Here is a 19,860-nt window from a genome sequence, read left to right on the forward strand (position 1 = left end):
TCTCGTGGGTGGGAACGCCTTCCTGCAGCTGTCTTCAGCATTTTGGCTTCACAGAGAAATTTCTCTGGGAAGCAGACGTTGCCTGAGCTCCTTCGTCTGTCCCACCAGATCTGCCTCACAGCAATGACCGCAGCACGGGCACACCAACAGCAGTTGCTGCCCTGTGTCCCCATGGCTGGGCACCCATGGGTGCAAGGAGCAAAGGCTACCGAACCGGAGCAGCGGCCACAGCTGCAAACATACTTACTCAGGAAAGATGATGACACGGCCAGAGAAGGTCAGGGAGGCCACGGGTTCCAGCCGGGACACCACCATGTCCATCAGCTGGGGGACCTGCAGTGGAAGGAGCATGCAGATGGCAAATGTCCCCTGCCTGGCCTCCACTCGGTCCTGGAGGAGCCCAGGGCAGCGGGAGCCGGCAGGACCGCAGCTCTTGGCCACCCCAAGAGGCTGGCCAAGAGCTCCAACCCAAGAGGTCTTGTTGGGCCAAGGGCAAACGTTGCTGCTGCCACCTTGTGAGGCTGCCCAGGCCGTGGGGAAAACAAAACCCTCACCTTTTTGAGGTTCTCCTTCCCAGACAACATCTCCAAGAATTCATAATAGAATTTCATTTGCACCTTTGTGCCTTTGATGAGGAGCACCCCCAGGTCCCTCAGGACGAGGGCAATGTTCTCCCCCTTCCCCAGGCAGTGAGAGATGAGGGACGTGGTGCCTCGGATGCAGCCCTCCACCTTCTTCCAGGACACGGAGGTAGCTGCAGCCACCTCAGCAAATTTGAGGGGTTCCAGCTCCTTATGGCCTGGAAAACCAAACAAGAGGGATGGAGTCGGTCACCCGCAGCCCTTCCTCGCGTGTTCCCCAGGTGCTGCTCATTGCAGTGATCACCCAGAAAGGTTTCGGTTTGGGACCTGCTCCGTGCAGGGGACGCTTTGCTTTTTTTTTGGGAAGCATCTGAGATCCAGGGAGGGGATCATCCATGCAGCAAGGGATTCATGCACCCTCTTACCTGGCAGGTACTCCTTGTTGTCCATGAGGTTGTGAGAAACTCTAAGGTTCCTGGCCAGGTAGAACACAGGCTTCAGGAAAGTTATTGTCTCATTCCTGAGCTTGACCCATCTGGGGACAACATCAAAGGAGCCAAGGGCAGGAATACGGACACCCTGCAAGTGGAAGAGAACAGAAGGGCCGAAGGTTAAAGATCAGCTGGAGGTGGCCTCATCCAGAGACGGTGCTTCAGGTCCTGCTGTGCCCTTCCCGCTGTTGGGAGCCAGGCTGAGGGGATCCAGGGGCTTCCAGCGACTGGGATCAGCCCTGAGATACCACACCACCTACCACAAGCAACACCGCACTTGTGCGATACCTCTTGGTCTCTTGGTGGGGACTTTTGGGGTGGGTTTCCTGCTTTTGAGGAGGGGAACAAGGGGGACGTGGGTGCCAACCCACCTGGTGAAGCAAGAGGTGCTCCTGGATGTAGACAGACACTGCATCCCAGACAGCTTTTCGATCTGGAAGGCAAAGAAAACCAGGTCACGCTTGCGTCTGGTGGCTGCCACCCTCCCAGCACCCCCAGCCCCGCGTTTTGGTGGCAGATGAAAAAAGCCATCACATCTCCGGCCCCAAACAGAGACCCCCCGGTGGTGACCGCAGAGCCGGGTCCTCCCCACGGAAAGCCCCAAATGTGGGTCAGCCACACTCCTGCGGTGCCGGGTTTGCCCGTACCTTTGGCAGTGGTTTTGGGCATCAAGCGTCCGTGCTTCATCCCATCCCAGAAATCTATCTGGGTCCGCCTCACGCAGGCGGGTTTCACGTTGTCAGCGAAGGTCACTCGCGGGCTCATCCCTGCGCTCGTCCTCTGGACAATCCAGACAGGAGGCTGGCAAGAGCTCCAACCCAAGAGGTCTTGGTGGGCGAAGGGCAGGCATTGCTGCTGCCCCCTTGTGAGGCTGCCCAGGCCGTGGGAGAGACTCGGGCCTCGATTTTAGCAGCTGCGCTGCCTCGCCTCTCGGTGGCTGTAGTTTAAAGACGTTGTAGGTGGGTGCCTCGGGGAGGCTGGCCTCCGAGCTCGCTGGCGATAGTACGGTTATGACAGGGACTGTCAGCGTGGTGGCCTCTCGTGGGTGGGAACGCCTTCCTGCAGCTGTCTTCAGCATTTTGGCTTCACAGAGAAATTTCTCTGGGAAGCAGACGTTGCCTGAGCTCCTTCGTCTGTCCCACCAGATCTGCCTCACAGCAATGACCGCAGCACGGGCACACCAACAGCAGTTGCTGCCCTGTGTCCCCATGGCTGGGCACCCATGGGTGCAAGGAGCAAAGGCTACCGAACCGGAGCAGCGGCCACAGCTGCAAACATACTTACTCAGGAAAGATGATGACACGGCCAGAGAAGGTCAGGGAGGCCACGGGTTCCAGCCGGGACACCACCATGTCCATCAGCTGGGGGACCTGCAGTGGAAGGAGCATGCAGATGGCAAATGTCCCCTGCCTGGCCTCCACTCGGTCCTGGAGGAGCCCAGGGCAGCGGGAGCCGGCAGGACCGCAGCTCTTGGCCACCCCAAGAGGCTGGCCAAGAGCTCCAACCCAAGAGGTCTTGTTGGGCCAAGGGCAAACGTTGCTGCTGCCACCTTGTGAGGCTGCCCAGGCCGTGGGGAAAACAAAACCCTCACCTTTTTGAGGTTCTCCTTCCCAGACAACATCTCCAAGAATTCATAATAGAATTTCATTTGCACCTTTGTGCCTTTGATGAGGAGCACCCCCAGGTCCCTCAGGACGAGGGCAATGTTCTCCCCCTTCCCCAGGCAGTGAGAGATGAGGGACGTGGTGCCTCGGATGCAGCCCTCCACCTTCTTCCAGGACACGGAGGTAGCTGCAGCCACCTCAGCAAATTTGAGGGGTTCCAGCTCCTTATGGCCTGGAAAACCAAACAAGAGGGATGGAGTCGGTCACCCGCAGCCCTTCCTCGCGTGTTCCCCAGGTGCTGCTCATTGCAGTGATCACCCAGAAAGGTTTCGGTTTGGGACCTGCTCCGTGCAGGGGACGCTTTGCTTTTTTTTTGGGAAGCATCTGAGATCCAGGGAGGGGATCATCCATGCAGCAAGGGATTCATGCACCCTCTTACCTGGCAGGTACTCCTTGTTGTCCATGAGGTTGTGAGAAACTCTAAGGTTCCTGGCCAGGTAGAACACAGGCTTCAGGAAAGTTATTGTCTCATTCCTGAGCTTGACCCATCTGGGGACAACATCAAAGGAGCCAAGGGCAGGAATACGGACACCCTGCAAGTGGAAGAGAACAGAAGGGCCGAAGGTTAAAGATCAGCTGGAGGTGGCCTCATCCAGAGACGGTGCTTCAGGTCCTGCTGTGCCCTTCCCGCTGTTGGGAGCCAGGCTGAGGGGATCCAGGGGCTTCCAGCGACTGGGATCAGCCCTGAGATACCACACCACCTACCACAAGCAACACCGCACTTGTGCGATACCTCTTGGTCTCTTGGTGGGGACTTTTGGGGTGGGTTTCCTGCTTTTGAGGAGGGGAACAAGGGGGACGTGGGTGCCAACCCACCTGGTGAAGCAAGAGGTGCTCCTGGATGTAGACAGACACTGCATCCCAGACAGCTTTTCGATCTGGAAGGCAAAGAAAACCAGGTCACGCTTGCGTCTGGTGGCTGCCACCCTCCCAGCACCCCCAGCCCCGCGTTTTGGTGGCAGATGAAAAAAGCCATCACATCTCCGGCCCCAAACAGAGACCCCCCGGTGGTGACCGCAGAGCCGGGTCCTCCCCACGGAAAGCCCCAAATGTGGGTCAGCCACACTCCTGCGGTGCCGGGTTTGCCCGTACCTTTGGCAGTGGTTTTGGGCATCAAGCGTCCGTGCTTCATCCCATCCCAGAAATCTATCTGGGTCCGCCTCACGCAGGCGGGTTTCACGTTGTCAGCGAAGGTCACTCGCGGGCTCATCCCTGCGCTCGTCCTCTGGACAATCCAGACAGGAGGCTGGCAAGAGCTCCAACCCAAGAGGTCTTGGTGGGCGAAGGGCAGGCATTGCTGCTGCCCCCTTGTGAGGCTGCCCAGGCCGTGGGAGAGACTCGGGCCTCGATTTTAGCAGCTGCGCTGCCTCGCCTCTCGGTGGCTGTAGTTTAAAGACGTTGTAGGTGGGTGCCTCGGGGAGGCTGGCCTCCGAGCTCGCTGGCGATAGTACGGTTATGACAGGGACTGTCAGCGTGGTGGCCTCTCGTGGGTGGGAACGCCTTCCTGCAGCTGTCTTCAGCATTTTGGCTTCACAGAGAAATTTCTCTGGGAAGCAGACGTTGCCTGAGCTCCTTCGTCTGTCCCACCAGATCTGCCTCACAGCAATGACCGCAGCACGGGCACACCAACAGCAGTTGCTGCCCTGTGTCCCCATGGCTGGGCACCCATGGGTGCAAGGAGCAAAGGCTACCGAACCGGAGCAGCGGCCACAGCTGCAAACATACTTACTCAGGAAAGATGATGACACGGCCAGAGAAGGTCAGGGAGGCCACGGGTTCCAGCCGGGACACCACCATGTCCATCAGCTGGGGGACCTGCAGTGGAAGGAGCATGCAGATGGCAAATGTCCCCTGCCTGGCCTCCACTCGGTCCTGGAGGAGCCCAGGGCAGCGGGAGCCGGCAGGACCGCAGCTCTTGGCCACCCCAAGAGGCTGGCCAAGAGCTCCAACCCAAGAGGTCTTGTTGGGCCAAGGGCAAACGTTGCTGCTGCCACCTTGTGAGGCTGCCCAGGCCGTGGGGAAAACAAAACCCTCACCTTTTTGAGGTTCTCCTTCCCAGACAACATCTCCAAGAATTCATAATAGAATTTCATTTGCACCTTTGTGCCTTTGATGAGGAGCACCCCCAGGTCCCTCAGGACGAGGGCAATGTTCTCCCCCTTCCCCAGGCAGTGAGAGATGAGGGACGTGGTGCCTCGGATGCAGCCCTCCACCTTCTTCCAGGACACGGAGGTAGCTGCAGCCACCTCAGCAAATTTGAGGGGTTCCAGCTCCTTATGGCCTGGAAAACCAAACAAGAGGGATGGAGTCGGTCACCCGCGGCCCTTCCTCGCGTGTTCCCCAGGTGCTGCTCATTGCAGTGATCACCCAGAAAGGTTTCGGTTTGGGACCTGCTCCGTGCAGGGGACGCTTTGCTTTTTTTTTGGGAAGCATCTGAGATCCAGGGAGGGGATCATCCATGCAGCAAGGGATTCATGCACCCTCTTACCTGGCAGGTACTCCTTGTTGTCCATGAGGTTGTGAGAAACTCTAAGGTTCCTGGCCAGGTAGAACACAGGCTTCAGGAAAGTTATTGTCTCATTCCTGAGCTTGACCCATCTGGGGACAACATCAAAGGAGCCAAGGGCAGGAATACGGACACCCTGCAAGTGGAAGAGAACAGAAGGGCCGAAGGTTAAAGATCAGCTGGAGGTGGCCTCATCCAGAGACGGTGCTTCAGGTCCTGCTGTGCCCTTCCCGCTGTTGGGAGCCAGGCTGAGGGGATCCAGGGGCTTCCAGCGACTGGGATCAGCCCTGAGATACCACACCACCTACCACAAGCAACACCGCACTTGTGCGATACCTCTTGGTCTCTTGGTGGGGACTTTTGGGGTGGGTTTCCTGCTTTTGAGGAGGGGAACAAGGGGGACGTGGGTGCCAACCCACCTGGTGAAGCAAGAGGTGCTCCTGGATGTAGACAGACACTGCATCCCAGACAGCTTTTTGATCTGGAAGGCAAAGAAAACCAGGTCACGCTTGCGTCTGGTGGCTGCCACCCTCCCAGCACCCCCAGCCCCGCGTTTTGGTGGCAGATGAAAAAAGCCATCACATCTCCGGCCCCAAACAGAGACCCCCCGGTGGTGACCGCAGAGCCGGGTCCTCCCCACGGAAAGCCCCAAATGTGGGTCAGCCACACTCCTGCGGTGCCGGGTTTGCCCGTACCTTTGGCAGTGGTTTTGGGCATCAAGCGTCCGTGCTTCATCCCATCCCAGAAATCTATCTGGGTCCGCCTCACGCAGGCGGGTTTCACGTTGTCAGCGAAGGTCACTCGCGGGCTCATCCCTGCGCTCGTCCTCTGGACAATCCAGACAGGAGGCTGGCAAGAGCTCCAACCCAAGAGGTCTTGGTGGGCGAAGGGCAGGCATTGCTGCTGCCCCCTTGTGAGGCTGCCCAGGCCGTGGGAGAGACTCGGGCCTCGATTTTAGCAGCTGCGCTGCCTCGCCTCTCGGTGGCTGTAGTTTAAAGACGTTGTAGGTGGGTGCCTCGGGGAGGCTGGCCTCCGAGCTCGCTGGCGATAGTACGGTTATGACAGGGACTGTCAGCGTGGTGGCCTCTCGTGGGTGGGAACGCCTTCCTGCAGCTGTCTTCAGCATTTTGGCTTCACAGAGAAATTTCTCTGGGAAGCAGACGTTGCCTGAGCTCCTTCGTCTGTCCCACCAGATCTGCCTCACAGCAATGACCGCAGCACGGGCACACCAACAGCAGTTGCTGCCCTGTGTCCCCATGGCTGGGCACCCATGGGTGCAAGGAGCAAAGGCTACCGAACCGGAGCAGCGGCCACAGCTGCAAACATACTTACTCAGGAAAGATGATGACACGGCCAGAGAAGGTCAGGGAGGCCACGGGTTCCAGCCGGGACACCACCATGTCCATCAGCTGGGGGACCTGCAGTGGAAGGAGCATGCAGATGGCAAATGTCCCCTGCCTGGCCTCCACTCGGTCCTGGAGGAGCCCAGGGCAGCGGGAGCCGGCAGGACCGCAGCTCTTGGCCACCCCAAGAGGCTGGCCAAGAGCTCCAACCCAAGAGGTATGGGTGGGCCAAGGGCAAACGTTGCTGCTGCCCCCTTGTGAGGCTGCCCAGGCCGTGGGGAAAACAAAACCCTCAGCAACAAGGTCTCAAATGTGAATCTACAACTTCTCCCTACCACTACCTCAAAGGAGGTTGGAGCAGGGTAGGGATCATTCCAATGATTCTATGGTTCAAAACATTGATTTGGTCTGAAAAATTATCATTTGTGGCCAAAAGTAGGGCTTTTGACCCCCAAAGGGAAGCTTTAGACCATAAAAAGAACCTTTGGGCTGCGAAAATGAGGGCTCAGGTCCTAAGAATGAGACTTCAGGCCGTACAGATGAGGCTTTTGACTCTGAAAATGAGACTTTTGGGTAATTAAGTTATTGGGCTCAAAAAAATGATGATGTGGACATGAAAAGTTGAGGCTTTGAACATTAACATGAGGTTTTGGTTCACATATATGAGACTTGGTGCGCTAAAAATGGAAGTTTGGAAAGACAAAACAGGCTTTGGATCCTAACGTTGGTCCTGACCCTGAAAATGAATCTTTAGACAGTAAAATGAGGCTTTGTACTGACAGACTAATGGTTTTAACCTTAATACTGAGGCTTTGGACTGACCAAATGAGCATTTGGGCCCTAAAAACGTGACTTTGAGTAATGAAAATGAGGCTCTGGACTCTAAAAATGAGGTTTTAGTTACAAACAGACGACACTCTGGTGCCTAAGATGAAGATTTGGATGACAAAAATGAGACTTTAGACTCTAAAATGAGGGTGTGAGCTTAACACTGAGCTTGGATTCTCAGTGGAGGCTCTGGACACTGAAAATGAGGCTTTGAATCCTGAAACTGGAGCTTTGGCCCCTCCAAAAGGGGCTGTGGGGTCAAAGAATGAGGCTCTGTGTCCTAAACATGAGGCTTTGGATTGAGCAAAGGAAGATTTGGGCCCTAAACATGAGGCTTTGGAAACTGAAAATGAGGCTCTGCACTCTAAAAGCAAAAGTTCACATGCTGGTGGAGTTTGTGGTCTGGAGGGTTACGGGCCTGGTGAAGAGTAAAGCCTGGACCTTGAATTTTAGGAGAGCAAAATTCCAGTTGTTTGAAGAATTAGTGGACGAGATGATCCCCTGGGAAATTGTGTGTAGGTGTAAAGGAAATGAATGGAGCTGGCAACTTTTTAAGGACAATTCCGAGAATCAGAGAATCACAGAATATCCTCAGTTGGAAGGGAGCCACAAGGATCGAAGAATCATAGAATGGCTCGGGTTGGAAGGGACCTTAAAGACCATCCAGTTCCAACCCCCCTGCCATGGGCAGGGATGCCACCCACTAGATCAGGATGCCCAGGGCCTCATCCAGCCTGGCCTTGAACACCTCCAGGGATGGGGCATCCACAGCCTCTCTGGGCAACCTGTGCCAGTGCCTCACCACCCTCTGAGTGAAGAATTTCCTCTTAATTTCTAATCTAAATCTCCCCTTTTAGTTTAAAACCCTTCCCTCTTGTCCCGTCATTGTCTGCCCAAGCAAAAATTTGCTCTCCATCTCTTTTATAAACACCCTGTAAGTACTGAAAAGCTGCAACGAGGTGAGGCTCACCGCTCTGTAGTTGCCCAGGTCCTACCCTTTTTAAAAATAAGAGTGATGTTTCCCTTTTTCCAGTCACCAGGGACTCACCTGACTGCCAGCACTCGTCAAATGTGATGGGGAGAGTCTTGGCAACTCCACCAGCCAGTTCCTTCAGGAGCCTGGGATGCACAGCATCGGGTCCCATGGCCTTGTGTATGGTCGTGGTCCTCAGGTGGTCCTGAACCCAACCTTCACTTACAGTCGGAGGGATTTGGGTCCCCCACTCCCTGCCAAAGAGGTTCGGGGACTTGAGAGATGGAGGAAGAGTGACAGCCAGTAAAGACTAGGCAAAAAATAAATGAAATGAAATGAAATAAATAAAAATAAAATAAAATAAAATAAAATAAAATAAAATAAAATAAAATAAAATAAAATAAAATAAAATAAAATAAAATAAAATAAAATAAAATAAAATAAAATAAAATAAAATAAAATAAAATAAAATAAAATAAAATAAGTAAAAATAAAATGTTGAGTACTTCAGCCGTCCCTGCAAGTCTGGTGGCAGTCCTGTACACTTCCCGGGCCACGTCTCTACGAGCCAACTAGAGAGGACAGGACAAACTAGAGCGATGGGCAATCACCAAGTGTATGAAGTCTGGATTCTCCACCCAGAGGTGGTCGCACACTGGGACAGGCTCCCCAAGGCAGTTGTCACAGCACTGAGCCTGCCGGGGTTCAAGAAGCCTTTGGACAATGCTCTCAGACACGTGGTCTGATTTCTTGGGTGGTCCTTTGGGGACCCAGGAGTTGGATTTGGTGATTCTATCCTCGGCGGCCTCGCTGAGATGATCGGCCTTGGGACGGGTGCGTTGTGCACCCCAGGCCCCCAGTTTTGGGGGCACCCCTGTCTCTGGAAGTTCCCATAAATCCCGAAGGCAGAAGTGGGTTTCACGGGTCCCAAAGGCTCATTTTTGGGATCAGAACTTTGGTTTTAGGTTTCAGAGCTTTCAGCTGAGCATCCACAGCTGCATTTTAAGGGCCCAGACCCTCATTTTTAGAACCCAAAGCCTCCTTTTAGGGTCCAGCCCCCATCTGAAGGGGCCAAGCCAAGCCATGAGCGCCTCTGGCTGTGTTGTCTGAGAAACATTTTGGATTCGTTACGGATGCAATGAGCTAATTCAGACACTAGGTCGAGATATTGTTTTATGTCAGAACTGCACAAGCCTGGGTACCACCGGATGGTTTCCCACCAAGCTGGCACACCTAAAGATTTTCCACGCCACCCTTTGCACAGTCTCTTATCTCTCCATTTATGTGTTAGCACAATCCTCTAGCTCCTAATTGGTTTTGTAATTAGCATACCGCTGACACGACGAAATCATTCCCCGCATCCTCAGAGGGGAAGGGTCCTCTGTCAGGCCAGGGTCTCTCAGTCTAGGGGTGTGATTTTTAGGATTATAATGAGGATAGCTCACAAGAGTTCATATTACAATTTCTTATTGTTGTTTTAAGCCAGTTGTTTCCAACAAGTTGATTTTTAACAAACTCGAGGGCATGCGTGTCCGACTTTTCCTTACAAAATGGTCTTCTTGATTAAATAGTTTTGTAGTTATCCATCCTTTGGATATCCTCAAGGCCTGTCCATCTCTGTGCTTGCCTTAAAAGCATATTTTCCCCCTGACCGAAGTCTTCCTTGACCTCTGGAGCCTGTGAGTGGGGACAGTGGGGTGACGGGGGTGACAGGGAGTGAACTCGCTGTTGTCCCCCCCTCCAGGCTCCCTGATAACATGCACTCGCTGTCCCCCCCCAACAATCCCCTGGCTGTGGTAAGTGGGGGGGTCCCGGTGTCCCCAGGGGGACCCAGGGCTCTGGGCATTCCTTCTCCAAGGGACCTGTGGGTCCCCAAAGGATCCCAGCACCTGGGTGACCCCAACAGGGTCCTGGATTTCCAGGGGTCCCCAAAATGCACCCAGGCCTGTGGGCACTTCCCAAAAGGGGCCTTGGCACCCAGCTGTCCCCAAAAGGGACCTGGGTGTCCCCAGAGGGGACCTGGGTGTCTGGCTGTGCTCCCAAAAGTGTCCCCAAGGGACCCTGGGCTCTAGGTGACACCTGAAAAATATCCATGTGTCCCCAGAGGGACATGGGTGTCCCCAGAAGGCACCCAGACCTCCAGCTGCTCCTTCCCTGAAGGACTTGGCTGTCCTCAAAAGAGACCTGGATGACCCCAAAAAGGAACCTTGGCCCCTAGCTGTCCCCAAAAGGGTCCTGGATGACCCCAAAAAGGGACGCTGGTCCCCAGCTGTCCCCAAAAGGGGCTTGGGTGTCCCCAAATAAAATTGGGTGTCCCCAAAAAGGGACCCTGGCACCCAGCTGTCCCCAAAAGGGGCTTGGGTGTCCCCAAATAAAATTGGGTGTCCCCAAAAAGGGACCCTGGCACCCAGCTGTCCCCAAAAGGGTCCTGGATGACCCCAAAAAGGGACGCTGGCCCACAGCTTTCCCCAGAATGGGTTTGGGTGTCCCCAGAGGGACATCTAGCTGTCCCCAAAAGAGAGCTGGGTGTCTGGGTGTGCTCCCAAAAGGGGCCTGTGACCTGGCCACTGATCGAGCAGGCACGAACAATCGCGTGGATAATTAAGGGCAGCCTGCCAGGTAAGGCGGTGGATGAAACCTTGCTGGCTGCACGGCCGGGGCACACGGGGCATCGCCTCCGTGCTCAAAAGCCAGGTCCATGGAGCCAGCCCAAAGCTGGGGCAATCTGGGTGATGGCTGCAACGAGCAGCGCGTGGGGAACAAAGAAGGCAGTAAGCACTTCCTCCGTTTAGGCTGAAACCCACTTTTATGGCCCAAGCCCTCCTTTAAGTGTCTCAACCCCCCACTTTGAAGTTCCAAAGCCTCATTCTGAGTATCCCCAGTCTCATTCTTGGGTTCAAACACCAACATTGAAAGCTCAGTGCCTCATTTTGAGAGTGGAAAGCAGCCATATAAGGTCCAAACCTGCCTTTTTGGGGGGGTCTAAAGCCTCTCCTGCTGTTTCAGAGCATACTTAGAGGGGCCAGAAGCTGGCCCCAATACTGGGCCTTGGGGGACAGCACCAGTGACCGGCCTCCAGCTGGATTTAACCCCATTCACCACGACTCTTTGGGCCCAGTTTTTAACCCAACGAAGCGTACACCCATCCAGGCCTGGAGCAGCCATTTTCTCCAGGAGAAAGCTGTGGGAAATGGGGTCAAAAGCCCTACTGAAGTCTAAGTAGACCGCATCCGCAGCCTTTCCCTCATCCACTGAGCGTGTCACCTTGCTGTAGAAGGAGATGAGGTTTGTCAGTCAGGACCTGCCTTTGATAAACCCGTGCTGACTGGGCCTGATCGCCTGGTTGTCCTGTAAGTGCCATGTGGTGGCACTCAGGATAATCTGCTCCATGAGCTTCCCTGGTACCGAGGTCAGACTGACAGGCCTGCAGTTCCCCGGATCCTCCTTCTGCCCCTCCTTGTAGATGGGCGTCACATTTGCTAGCCGCCAGTCAACTGGGACCTCCCCAATAGCCAGGACTGCTGACAAGTGATGGAGAGTGGCTTGCGAGCACTTCTGCCAGCTCCCTCAGCACCCTCAGAGGGATCCCATCCAGCCCCATCGACTTGCACGCATCTAAATGGAGTAGCCCTCGGGGGGCTGAGTACCCAGGGAACAACTGATCCTGCTGGTACATACTGAGGCAAAGACGGAATTAAGCACCTCCACCTTTTCATTATCTCCTGTCTCTGTTTCCCTCCACATAACATAAAGGATGGAGATTCTCCTTAGTCCTCCCTTTCTTATTTATGTATTGCTAAAAACATTTTGATTGTCTTTAACAGCAATAGCCAGATTGAGCTCCAGCTGGGCTTTGGCCCTTCTAATTTTGTCCCTGCCCAGCCTCAAAACATCTTTGTAGTCCTCATAAGTGACCTGCTCCTTCTTCCCAAGGCCATAATCCCTCTTTTTCTTCTCAAGCTGTAGCCACAGCTGGAGTGTCAAAGCCTGATGTTTTGGGCCTGAGGGTCAAAGGCCTAATGCTTTGGTCTGAAACCCTCCTTTTTACGGCACAAGGCCTCCAACTGTTCAGCCCCTCATGTTGAACTCCCAAAGCCTCATTCAAAGTACCTGGAGTCTCATTTTGGGTTGAAACACCAGTATTGAAAGGTCAAAGCCTTCTTTTGGGAATGGGCGGTTTCATAATCTGCTCCATGAGCTTCCCTGGCACCGAGGTCACACTGACAGGCCTGCAGTTCCCCGGATCCTCCTTCTGGCCCTTCTTGTAGATGGGCATCACATTTGCTGGCTGCCAGTCGGCTGGGACCTCCCTGAAACAGCCCTCCCTGGGCTGGTTCTTCCTCCATTTCCCCTCCTCAGGCCGTGTCCTGGCAGCCATGCCAGGGGCCTGCAGAAATGGGGGAGCCGAGGTGGGAGGTGGCAGAAATGGGGGAGCCTTTTGGAGTGCCCCTGGCCTGGCCTTCGGAGTGCGGAGCTTCATTTTAGGACCCAGAGGCCTACTGGGGAGTCAGAGCCCTCCTTGTGGTGACCACGCACTGCTTTTGAGTGCCCAAATGGTTTGGGCTGAAACCCTTGTTTCTATGGCCCATGCCCTCCTTTAAGTGTTTAAACCCCACACTGAAGTGCCAAAGCCCAATTTGTAGTATCTAGAGTCTCAACACCAATGTGGAAAGCTGAAAGCCTCATTTTGAGAGTGGAAAGCAGCCATATAATGTCCAAACCCAACTTTTTCAGTTCAAAAGCCTCTCCTGCTGCTTCAGAGCATATTAGAGGGGCCAACTTCTCTTTTACAACGTCCAAAACCCCATTCTTTGTGTCAAAAACTTCAATTTTGTAGACTGACAGCTAATTTCTAGGGTCCACATCCTCTGCTGAAGTGTCCAAAACCTGATTTTTGGGCACAATCTCCCATTACTTAGTGCAAACGCTCATTTTTTTTTTGCTGGTGGTGATGTCATTGGTCGTCATGTCAGCGGTGGCCGTGTCACAGCAGAGCGGTGGCGGTGTCACAGTGGCCCCGTGACACGGCCTGGCTGGGGGGGGTACAAAAGGGGGAGGTGGGCGCCGGGTCCTGCATCCTGGATTGTCCGGAGGACGAGCGCAGGGATGAGCCCGCGAGTGACCTTCGCTGACAACGTGAAACCCGCCTGCGTGAGGCGGACCCAGATAGATTTCTGGGATGGGATGAAGCACGGACGCTTGATGCCCAAAACCACTGCCAAAGGTACGGGCAAACCCGGCACCGCAGGAGTGTGGCTGACCCACATTTGGGGCTTTCCGTGGGGAGGACCCGGCTCTGCGGTCACCACCGGGGGGTCTCTGTTTGGGGCCGGAGATGTGATGGCTTTTTTCATCTGCCACCAAAACGCGGGGCTGGGGGTGCTGGGAGGGTGGCAGCCACCAGACGCAAGCGTGACCTGGTTTTCTTTGCCTTCCAGATCAAAAAGCTGTCTGGGATGCAGTGTCTGTCTACATCCAGGAGCACCTCTTGCTTCACCAGGTGGGTTGGCACCCACGTCCCCCTTGTTCCCCTCCTCAGAAGCAGGAAACCCACCCCAAAAGTCCCCACCAAGAGACCAAGAGGTATCGCACAAGTGTGGTGTTGCTTGTGGTAGGTGGTGTGGTATCTCAGGGCTGTCGCTGGAAGCCCCTGGATCCCCTCAGCCTGGCTCCCAACAGCGGGAAGGGCACAGCAGGACCTAAAGCACTGTCCCTGGATGGGACCACCTCTGGCTCTTCCTCCAGCTGATCCTTAACCTTCGGCCCTTCTGTTCTCTTCCACTTGCAGGGTGTCCGTATTCCTGCCCTTGGCTCCTTTGATGTTGTCCCCAGATGGGTCAAGGTTGGGAATGAGACAATAATTTTCCTGAAGCCTGTGTTCTACCTGGCCAGGAACCTTATAGTTTCTCACAACCTCACGGACAACAAGGAGTACCTGCCAGGTAAGAGGGTGCATGAATCCCTTGCTGCATGGATGATCCCCTCCCTGGATCTCAGATGCTTCCCAAAAAAAAAGCAAAGCGTCCCCTGCACGGAGCAGGTCCCAAACCGAAACCTTTCTGGGTGATCACTGCAATGAGCAGCACCTGGGGAACACGCGAGGAAGGGCTGTGGGTGACCGACTCCATCCCTCTTGTTTGGTTTTCCAGGCCATAAGGAGCTGGAACCCCTCAAATTTGCTGAGGTGGCTGCTGCTGCCTCCGTGTCCTGGAAGAAGGTGGAGGGCTGCATCCGAGGCACCACGTCCCTCATCTCTCACTGCCTGGGGAAGGGGGAGAACATCGCCCTCGTCCTGAGGGACCTGGGGGTGCTCCTTATCGAAGGCACAAAGGTGCAAATGAAATTCTATTACGAATTCTTGGAGATGTTGTCTGGGAAGGAGAACCTCAAAAAGGTGAGGGTTTTGTTTTCCCCACGGCCTGGGCAGCCTCACAAGGGGGCAGCAGCAATGCCTGCCCTTGGCCCACCCATACCTCTTGGGTTGGATCTCTTGGCCAGCCTCTTGGGGTGGCCAAGAGCTGCGGTCCTGCCGGCTCCCGCTGCCCTGGGCTCCTCCAGGACCGAGTGGAGGCCAGGCAGGGGACATTTGCCATCTCCATGCTCCTCCACTGCAGGTCCCCGAGTTGTTGGAGATGGTGGTGTCCCGGCTGGAACCCGTGGCCTCCCTGACCTTCTCTGGCCGTGTCATCATCTTTCCTGAGTAAGTATGTTTGCAGCTGTGGCCGCTGCTCCGGTTCAGTAGCATTTGCTCCTTTGCCCTCATGGGTGCCCAGCCATGGGGACACAGGGCAGCAACTGCTGTTGGTGTCCCCATGCTGCGGTAATTGCTGTGAGGTAGATCTGGTGGGACAGACAGAGGAGCTCAGGCAACATCTGCTTCCCATCGAGGGCTGGGCTTCTTTGCTGGGTGACCCCATTCCTCAGGACAGTCCCTGGGGATGGGGCCTTTACGGCAACGTGAAAATGTCTCCGTGAGCGGGTGATCGTGGGGAGCGGCAAGGGCTGGTGGTGCCATGGGTCATGTCAATCTCTTCTCCTTGTGCCAGGTTTGAAATGGAGAGTGTGCCCAAACCACCACCACGCAGAGGCCATCTCAAGGCCCATGATGGTGACATGCAGAAGAAGGAAGGAGCTTTGCCAGCTCTCGGGCAGGGCGAGAAAGGTAAAGCAGCTTCTGGCTCCTTTCCACAGCGTGGGCTGCCCGCTTTTGTGATCTGTGGGGAAAATCTCTTCTGTGGTGATGCTGACGATGTCTTTCCTTCACAATTCCAGTGGGATTTTTGTCCCTCAGCCGCTCACAGATGACAACACAAGCGGCCTCTCAGCAGTGGGAAAAGGCGGAGATAAAGCAGAGGACGGCCTTATTCACGTGAGGATGGAGGGAGTGGAGGGGTGGGATGGGGCTGCCAGGAGCCCCCCAGCCATGGGGGCTGCCTGGGGGGCGCAGGCTGTGGCCGCAAAGCCGTCGCTCACTCAGGCAGAGCTGACCCGGATTTTCCTTTCAGCAAGCTACCAGCAATCCCGGAGCAGCTTCCTCAGAAGGGCAGAGGCCCACCACAGGGCAAATCTGCAGGCGGAGGCCAAGCAGGAGACCTGGGCCGAGCAAAGGCAGCCAAAGGCTGGAGGTTCGGAGGGGAAGGAGCAGAGAAATTTCTCTGTGAAGCGAAAATGCTGAAGACAGCTGCAAGAAGGCACTCCCACCCTCGAGAGCCCACCACGCTGACAGTCCCTGTCATAACCATACTGTCGCCAGCGAGCTCGGAGGCCAGCCTCCCCGAGGCACCCACCTACAACGTCTTTAAACTACAGCCACCGAGAGGCGAGGCAGCGCAGCTGCTAAAATCGAGGCCCGAGTCTTTCTGGTCGCTGATGAAAGAACCTCAGAAGAAGGTGCTGTCAGCACACAGCACAAAGAGCCCCCAGCCGCTGCCACCGCTGTGCGAAGCGCCCGTGTCACTGCAGCCCCATCCACCAAAGGGCAGACCAGGGATCACCAGGACGGAGAGGCCCTGGCCACACTGATCAGGGCTTGCAGTGCCCTGAGGAGAGATCGTTCCTCTGGAGGTGGCCGGACAGGTATGGGATTCGAAGAACCATAGGAGCATTTAGGTTGGAAAAGACCTCTGACTGTTGATCAAGTGTTGATCGGAGTTGATCAAGTCCAACCATGAACCTAGCACTGCCAAGTCTGCCACTAAACGATGTCTGTAAGCAGCAGATCCCCACATCTTTTGAATACCTCCAGTGATGGCGACTCAGCAACATCCCCGGGCCCCTGTTCCAATGCCCTACAAGGCTTTCAGTGAAGAAATGTTTCCTAATATCCAACCTTAACCTCCCCTGGTGCAACTTGAGGCCATTTCCTTGGCCTGTTGCTTGTTGTGTGGGAGAAGAGACCGATCCCTACCCTGCTCCAACCTCCTTTGAGGCGGTGGCAGGGAGAAGCTGTAGGTTCACATTTGAGTCACTGCTGGGTGCTGTCTCCTTGTAGGAAGGCAGAGTTTTGTGGGCAGTGGGGGCTGTTGGGAGCCCCCTCGGTGCTGGTCGATGGAATGGCTGCGTTCCCTGCAGCCGTTAGACACAAGTCCCTCCTTTTGCAGTGCTGTCCTCCCTTCTGCTGACACGCAGACACACCAGGCCACGTCTCCTGTCAGCGCGGGGAAGGCCTAACAAAGCAGGAGGCTGCTCGCGGCCAGAGGGGAGAGGGTTTGTCTGCAGCTGGGTGCTGCTTTGGAGGCGTGTTGGGAAGAGAAGGGCTTTTTGGGTGGGCCTGGCAGAGCTTAGGAGCAAAACCCTGCTGCTGGCCGGGGTCTGGTGAAGGGGTAAAGAGAGGGAGGGAAATGGCGGCCCTGCCCTCGCTGTTGTGGCCTGAAGCCATGCCCGGGGTCTGCGTGGGGGCAAAGAGCTCCAAAAAGTGGCAGTGCTGACTCAGAGGCGTTTCTCTTGTTTTCCAGAGATCCATCAGTCTTTGGACCACAAGGAGCGAGATGGTGGAAATCATAAAGAATGTCTTGCGAAAGATGCTTGAGTTCTCATTTGTTCACAATGCGGTCTCACCAGTATCAGGAGGAAGTTTTCCATGGGGGCTGTGGCTCTGCAATCAGCCCAAGCCGTGCTGGGATCAGGGCTGTTGCAGGGAGGTGAGGCTGGTGTGGAAGCCCTGCTCTCCTCCATCCCAGGACTGCATCTCCAGCACGTCGGGGACCATGCATACGCCCCCCATGCCCAACCCAGGAGGACTGATGTTGGTTGGTGGGAGGCCAGGGGCGATCCCACCGGGACGGACAGGTGGTGGGCGCTCTGTGGATCCTTGAGATGAAAGAGGAAAAGGATCCTTGTGGGCATATTACTTCATGTGATCTTGTGGAAAATGGATCTGGGTGTGAAATGTCAGTGCTGCCCATTCCTTTCTGGTGTGGTGACTTAGGAAGTGAGCTCTTAGTTGGTCTGCTTCCTATTTTTGGTGCGGTTTTTGGCTTAGGGTCAGACCAGGGCTATTTCATTCCAGACTAGAGGGGGAAACAAATTTAAAGTCTGTATAAGAATGATATGCCTCAGACAAAACTGCACTTAAAGAATTTAAATGTCTCCGTCCTGCCTCCGTTCAGACTTCATTCTACAGCATTACTGGTGGAGGTTAAATGAAGGGATGTGCACCTCCATGCATGTTCTCCCTCTTACGGAGGATGTCACGTCCAGATGCTCTGCACGTGGAGGCAGCTTTCAGCAGAAATCAGTGGTCAGATCAAAACCCACGCCAGACGACCGCATCCTTCACGGTGTTCGTTCAGCGCTGAGCTCACACTGCTGGGCTCAGGACCCTGCTGGCCCACGGCACTCGGATCACTCTCAAGGTGCCCAAGCCCAAGCTGTTATGCCAGGAAGCAGAAGGAGAGAAGCCAGAGGCCGTGGGACGTGCTGCCCTCTCTCCACTGAGCAAGGGAAGTTTGCTGGTGAGAGGTGGAGATGTTGGCAGCTGGGCGATCCCTGCAGCTCACGCCAGGGCTGACGTGTTCAGTTTGGAGGCCGGTGGCGGTTGAGGTCTGGAGGTCGCTTGCTTTTTTCACATTAGCAAAAAAAAAGACACCAAACCAAATAAAAAACCATAGTGCTGACAAGTTTGCTCTCTTTATTTTGCTCTGAGTTTGCTTTAATTTTTATTTTTATTTTCCCCAAAGAGCTATTTTCGTTGGGACATGACAAGGCAGTGCTTATAAACAAGGATTTGCATCTGGCTGACTTGGGGCAGGCGGCTGCAGATGCCGAGGGGGCAGGAATGGGACTTGTGCAGTCCAGTTTGTTATTTATTTCACCTCACGAGGGATAATTAATTAGGGTTAATTTTCGTCACAGTGGCTCTTGTGGTGCCGTTCTGGATTTGTGCCCAAAACAGTGCTGATGGCACACCAGTGCTTTGGCTACCTCATTTTGGGGTCCAAAACATCCTTCTAAGAAGGGCTTCCACCCTCAGTTTTAAAGCTTAATGCCTCCTATTTAGAGCCCAAACCCTTCTCTTTAGGTCCCAGAGCCTCATTTTTTGGTGCTGAATCTCCACAGGAAGCCCCAAGCCCTCCTTCAAGCAGACATGGCCTCATTTGTAGGGTATAATGAGACTTCTGAGGGAGCAAAGGCTCGTTGTCAGACCCTAAACCTCATCTCAGGGCCCCAAAGCATCACGGTAGGGTCCACACCCCCATTTTTTGGGATCAGAGCTTTGGTTTGGGATTTCAAAGCTTTCCATTGCGCACCCACAGCTGCATTTTGAGGGCCCCGACCCTCATTTTTCGGACTCAAAACCTTCTTTTAGGTTCCAGCCCCCACCTTAATGGTCCAAGCATCCAAAGTTTGGGGGTCTGTGTTGGGGTGACGTGGCAAGGGGTTGGCAGCGAGGGGCAACCCCAGGATGAAGGATAAGTGGGAGGTGGTGGGCAATCTCCTTTGCACCACCTGTGCTTAGTTTTTTAATTCCTTCTTCCTCTTTCCTTTGCTTATTGAACATTTCAAATCTTGACCCATAACTTTTGTCAGTTCTGCTCTTCCTAGTCTCTTTTCTCATGGCAAGCATTGCGTGGGGCTTAGCTGCCAGCCAGGGTCAGCCCACCACCGCTCCTCAGACTCTTCTGTAATCCTTGCAGCTGGCCAGAAACCCCAGATATTGATTTCTGTAAGCTTTTATTTGATTCAGTTATCCTTCAGCTCATCCTAGCCTGAAGCCCAGCTCACCTCTTCCTTTCTCCTCTCTTAGGACCCATGAGAACTTGCCTTCTCAAACCCTTACAGACTCCAGCAGCCCCATTTCTGTAAATTCAAGATACTGCTTCCTAGTGCTGATATCAGTCAATTGCTTGGCAATCATCAAATCACTTTAACAGAAGAAATAATCTCATCCAACATATGTTGTATGTAGCTAAAAGATAAGTTGATTTTTGTAGATATTTTTTTCCAAAGGAAGCCTCAGCATCACATGAATTTTC

General features: G+C 54.5%; 2 protein-coding genes across 2 annotated transcripts; one reads left to right on the forward strand and one right to left on the reverse strand.

Annotated features, from left to right (window-relative positions):
• Positions 1-4,437: 4,437 nt before the first annotated feature.
• On the reverse strand, positions 4,438-6,769 carry LOC308186215 (coiled-coil domain-containing protein 81-like). The gene is made up of 5 exons (XM_080608336.1): positions 5,938-6,769; positions 5,662-5,723; positions 5,225-5,378; positions 4,773-5,017; positions 4,438-4,551 (listed from the first exon to the last, which is right to left on the reverse strand). The coding sequence occupies exons 1-5, from the start codon at positions 6,053-6,055 to the stop codon at positions 4,462-4,464; spliced, it is 669 nt and encodes a 222-aa protein (XP_080464462.1). The 5' UTR covers positions 6,056-6,769; the 3' UTR covers positions 4,438-4,461.
• A 6,161-nt stretch (positions 6,770-12,930) lies between these two features.
• LOC308186219 (coiled-coil domain-containing protein 81-like) lies at positions 12,931-17,491 on the forward strand. The gene is made up of 8 exons (XM_080608340.1): positions 12,931-13,610; positions 13,825-13,886; positions 14,175-14,328; positions 14,536-14,780; positions 15,001-15,086; positions 15,433-15,548; positions 15,659-16,462; positions 17,341-17,491. Exons 1-7 carry the CDS (start codon positions 13,493-13,495, stop codon positions 15,757-15,759), a joined length of 882 nt encoding a protein of 293 aa, XP_080464466.1. The 5' UTR covers positions 12,931-13,492; the 3' UTR covers positions 15,760-16,462; positions 17,341-17,491.
• Positions 17,492-19,860: the final 2,369 nt, after the last annotated feature.

This window comes from Anser brachyrhynchus (genome assembly GCF_964034855.1).
Source record: "Anser brachyrhynchus genome assembly, contig: SCAFFOLD_173, whole genome shotgun sequence".
Taxonomy (NCBI): domain Eukaryota; kingdom Metazoa; phylum Chordata; class Aves; order Anseriformes; family Anatidae; genus Anser; species Anser brachyrhynchus.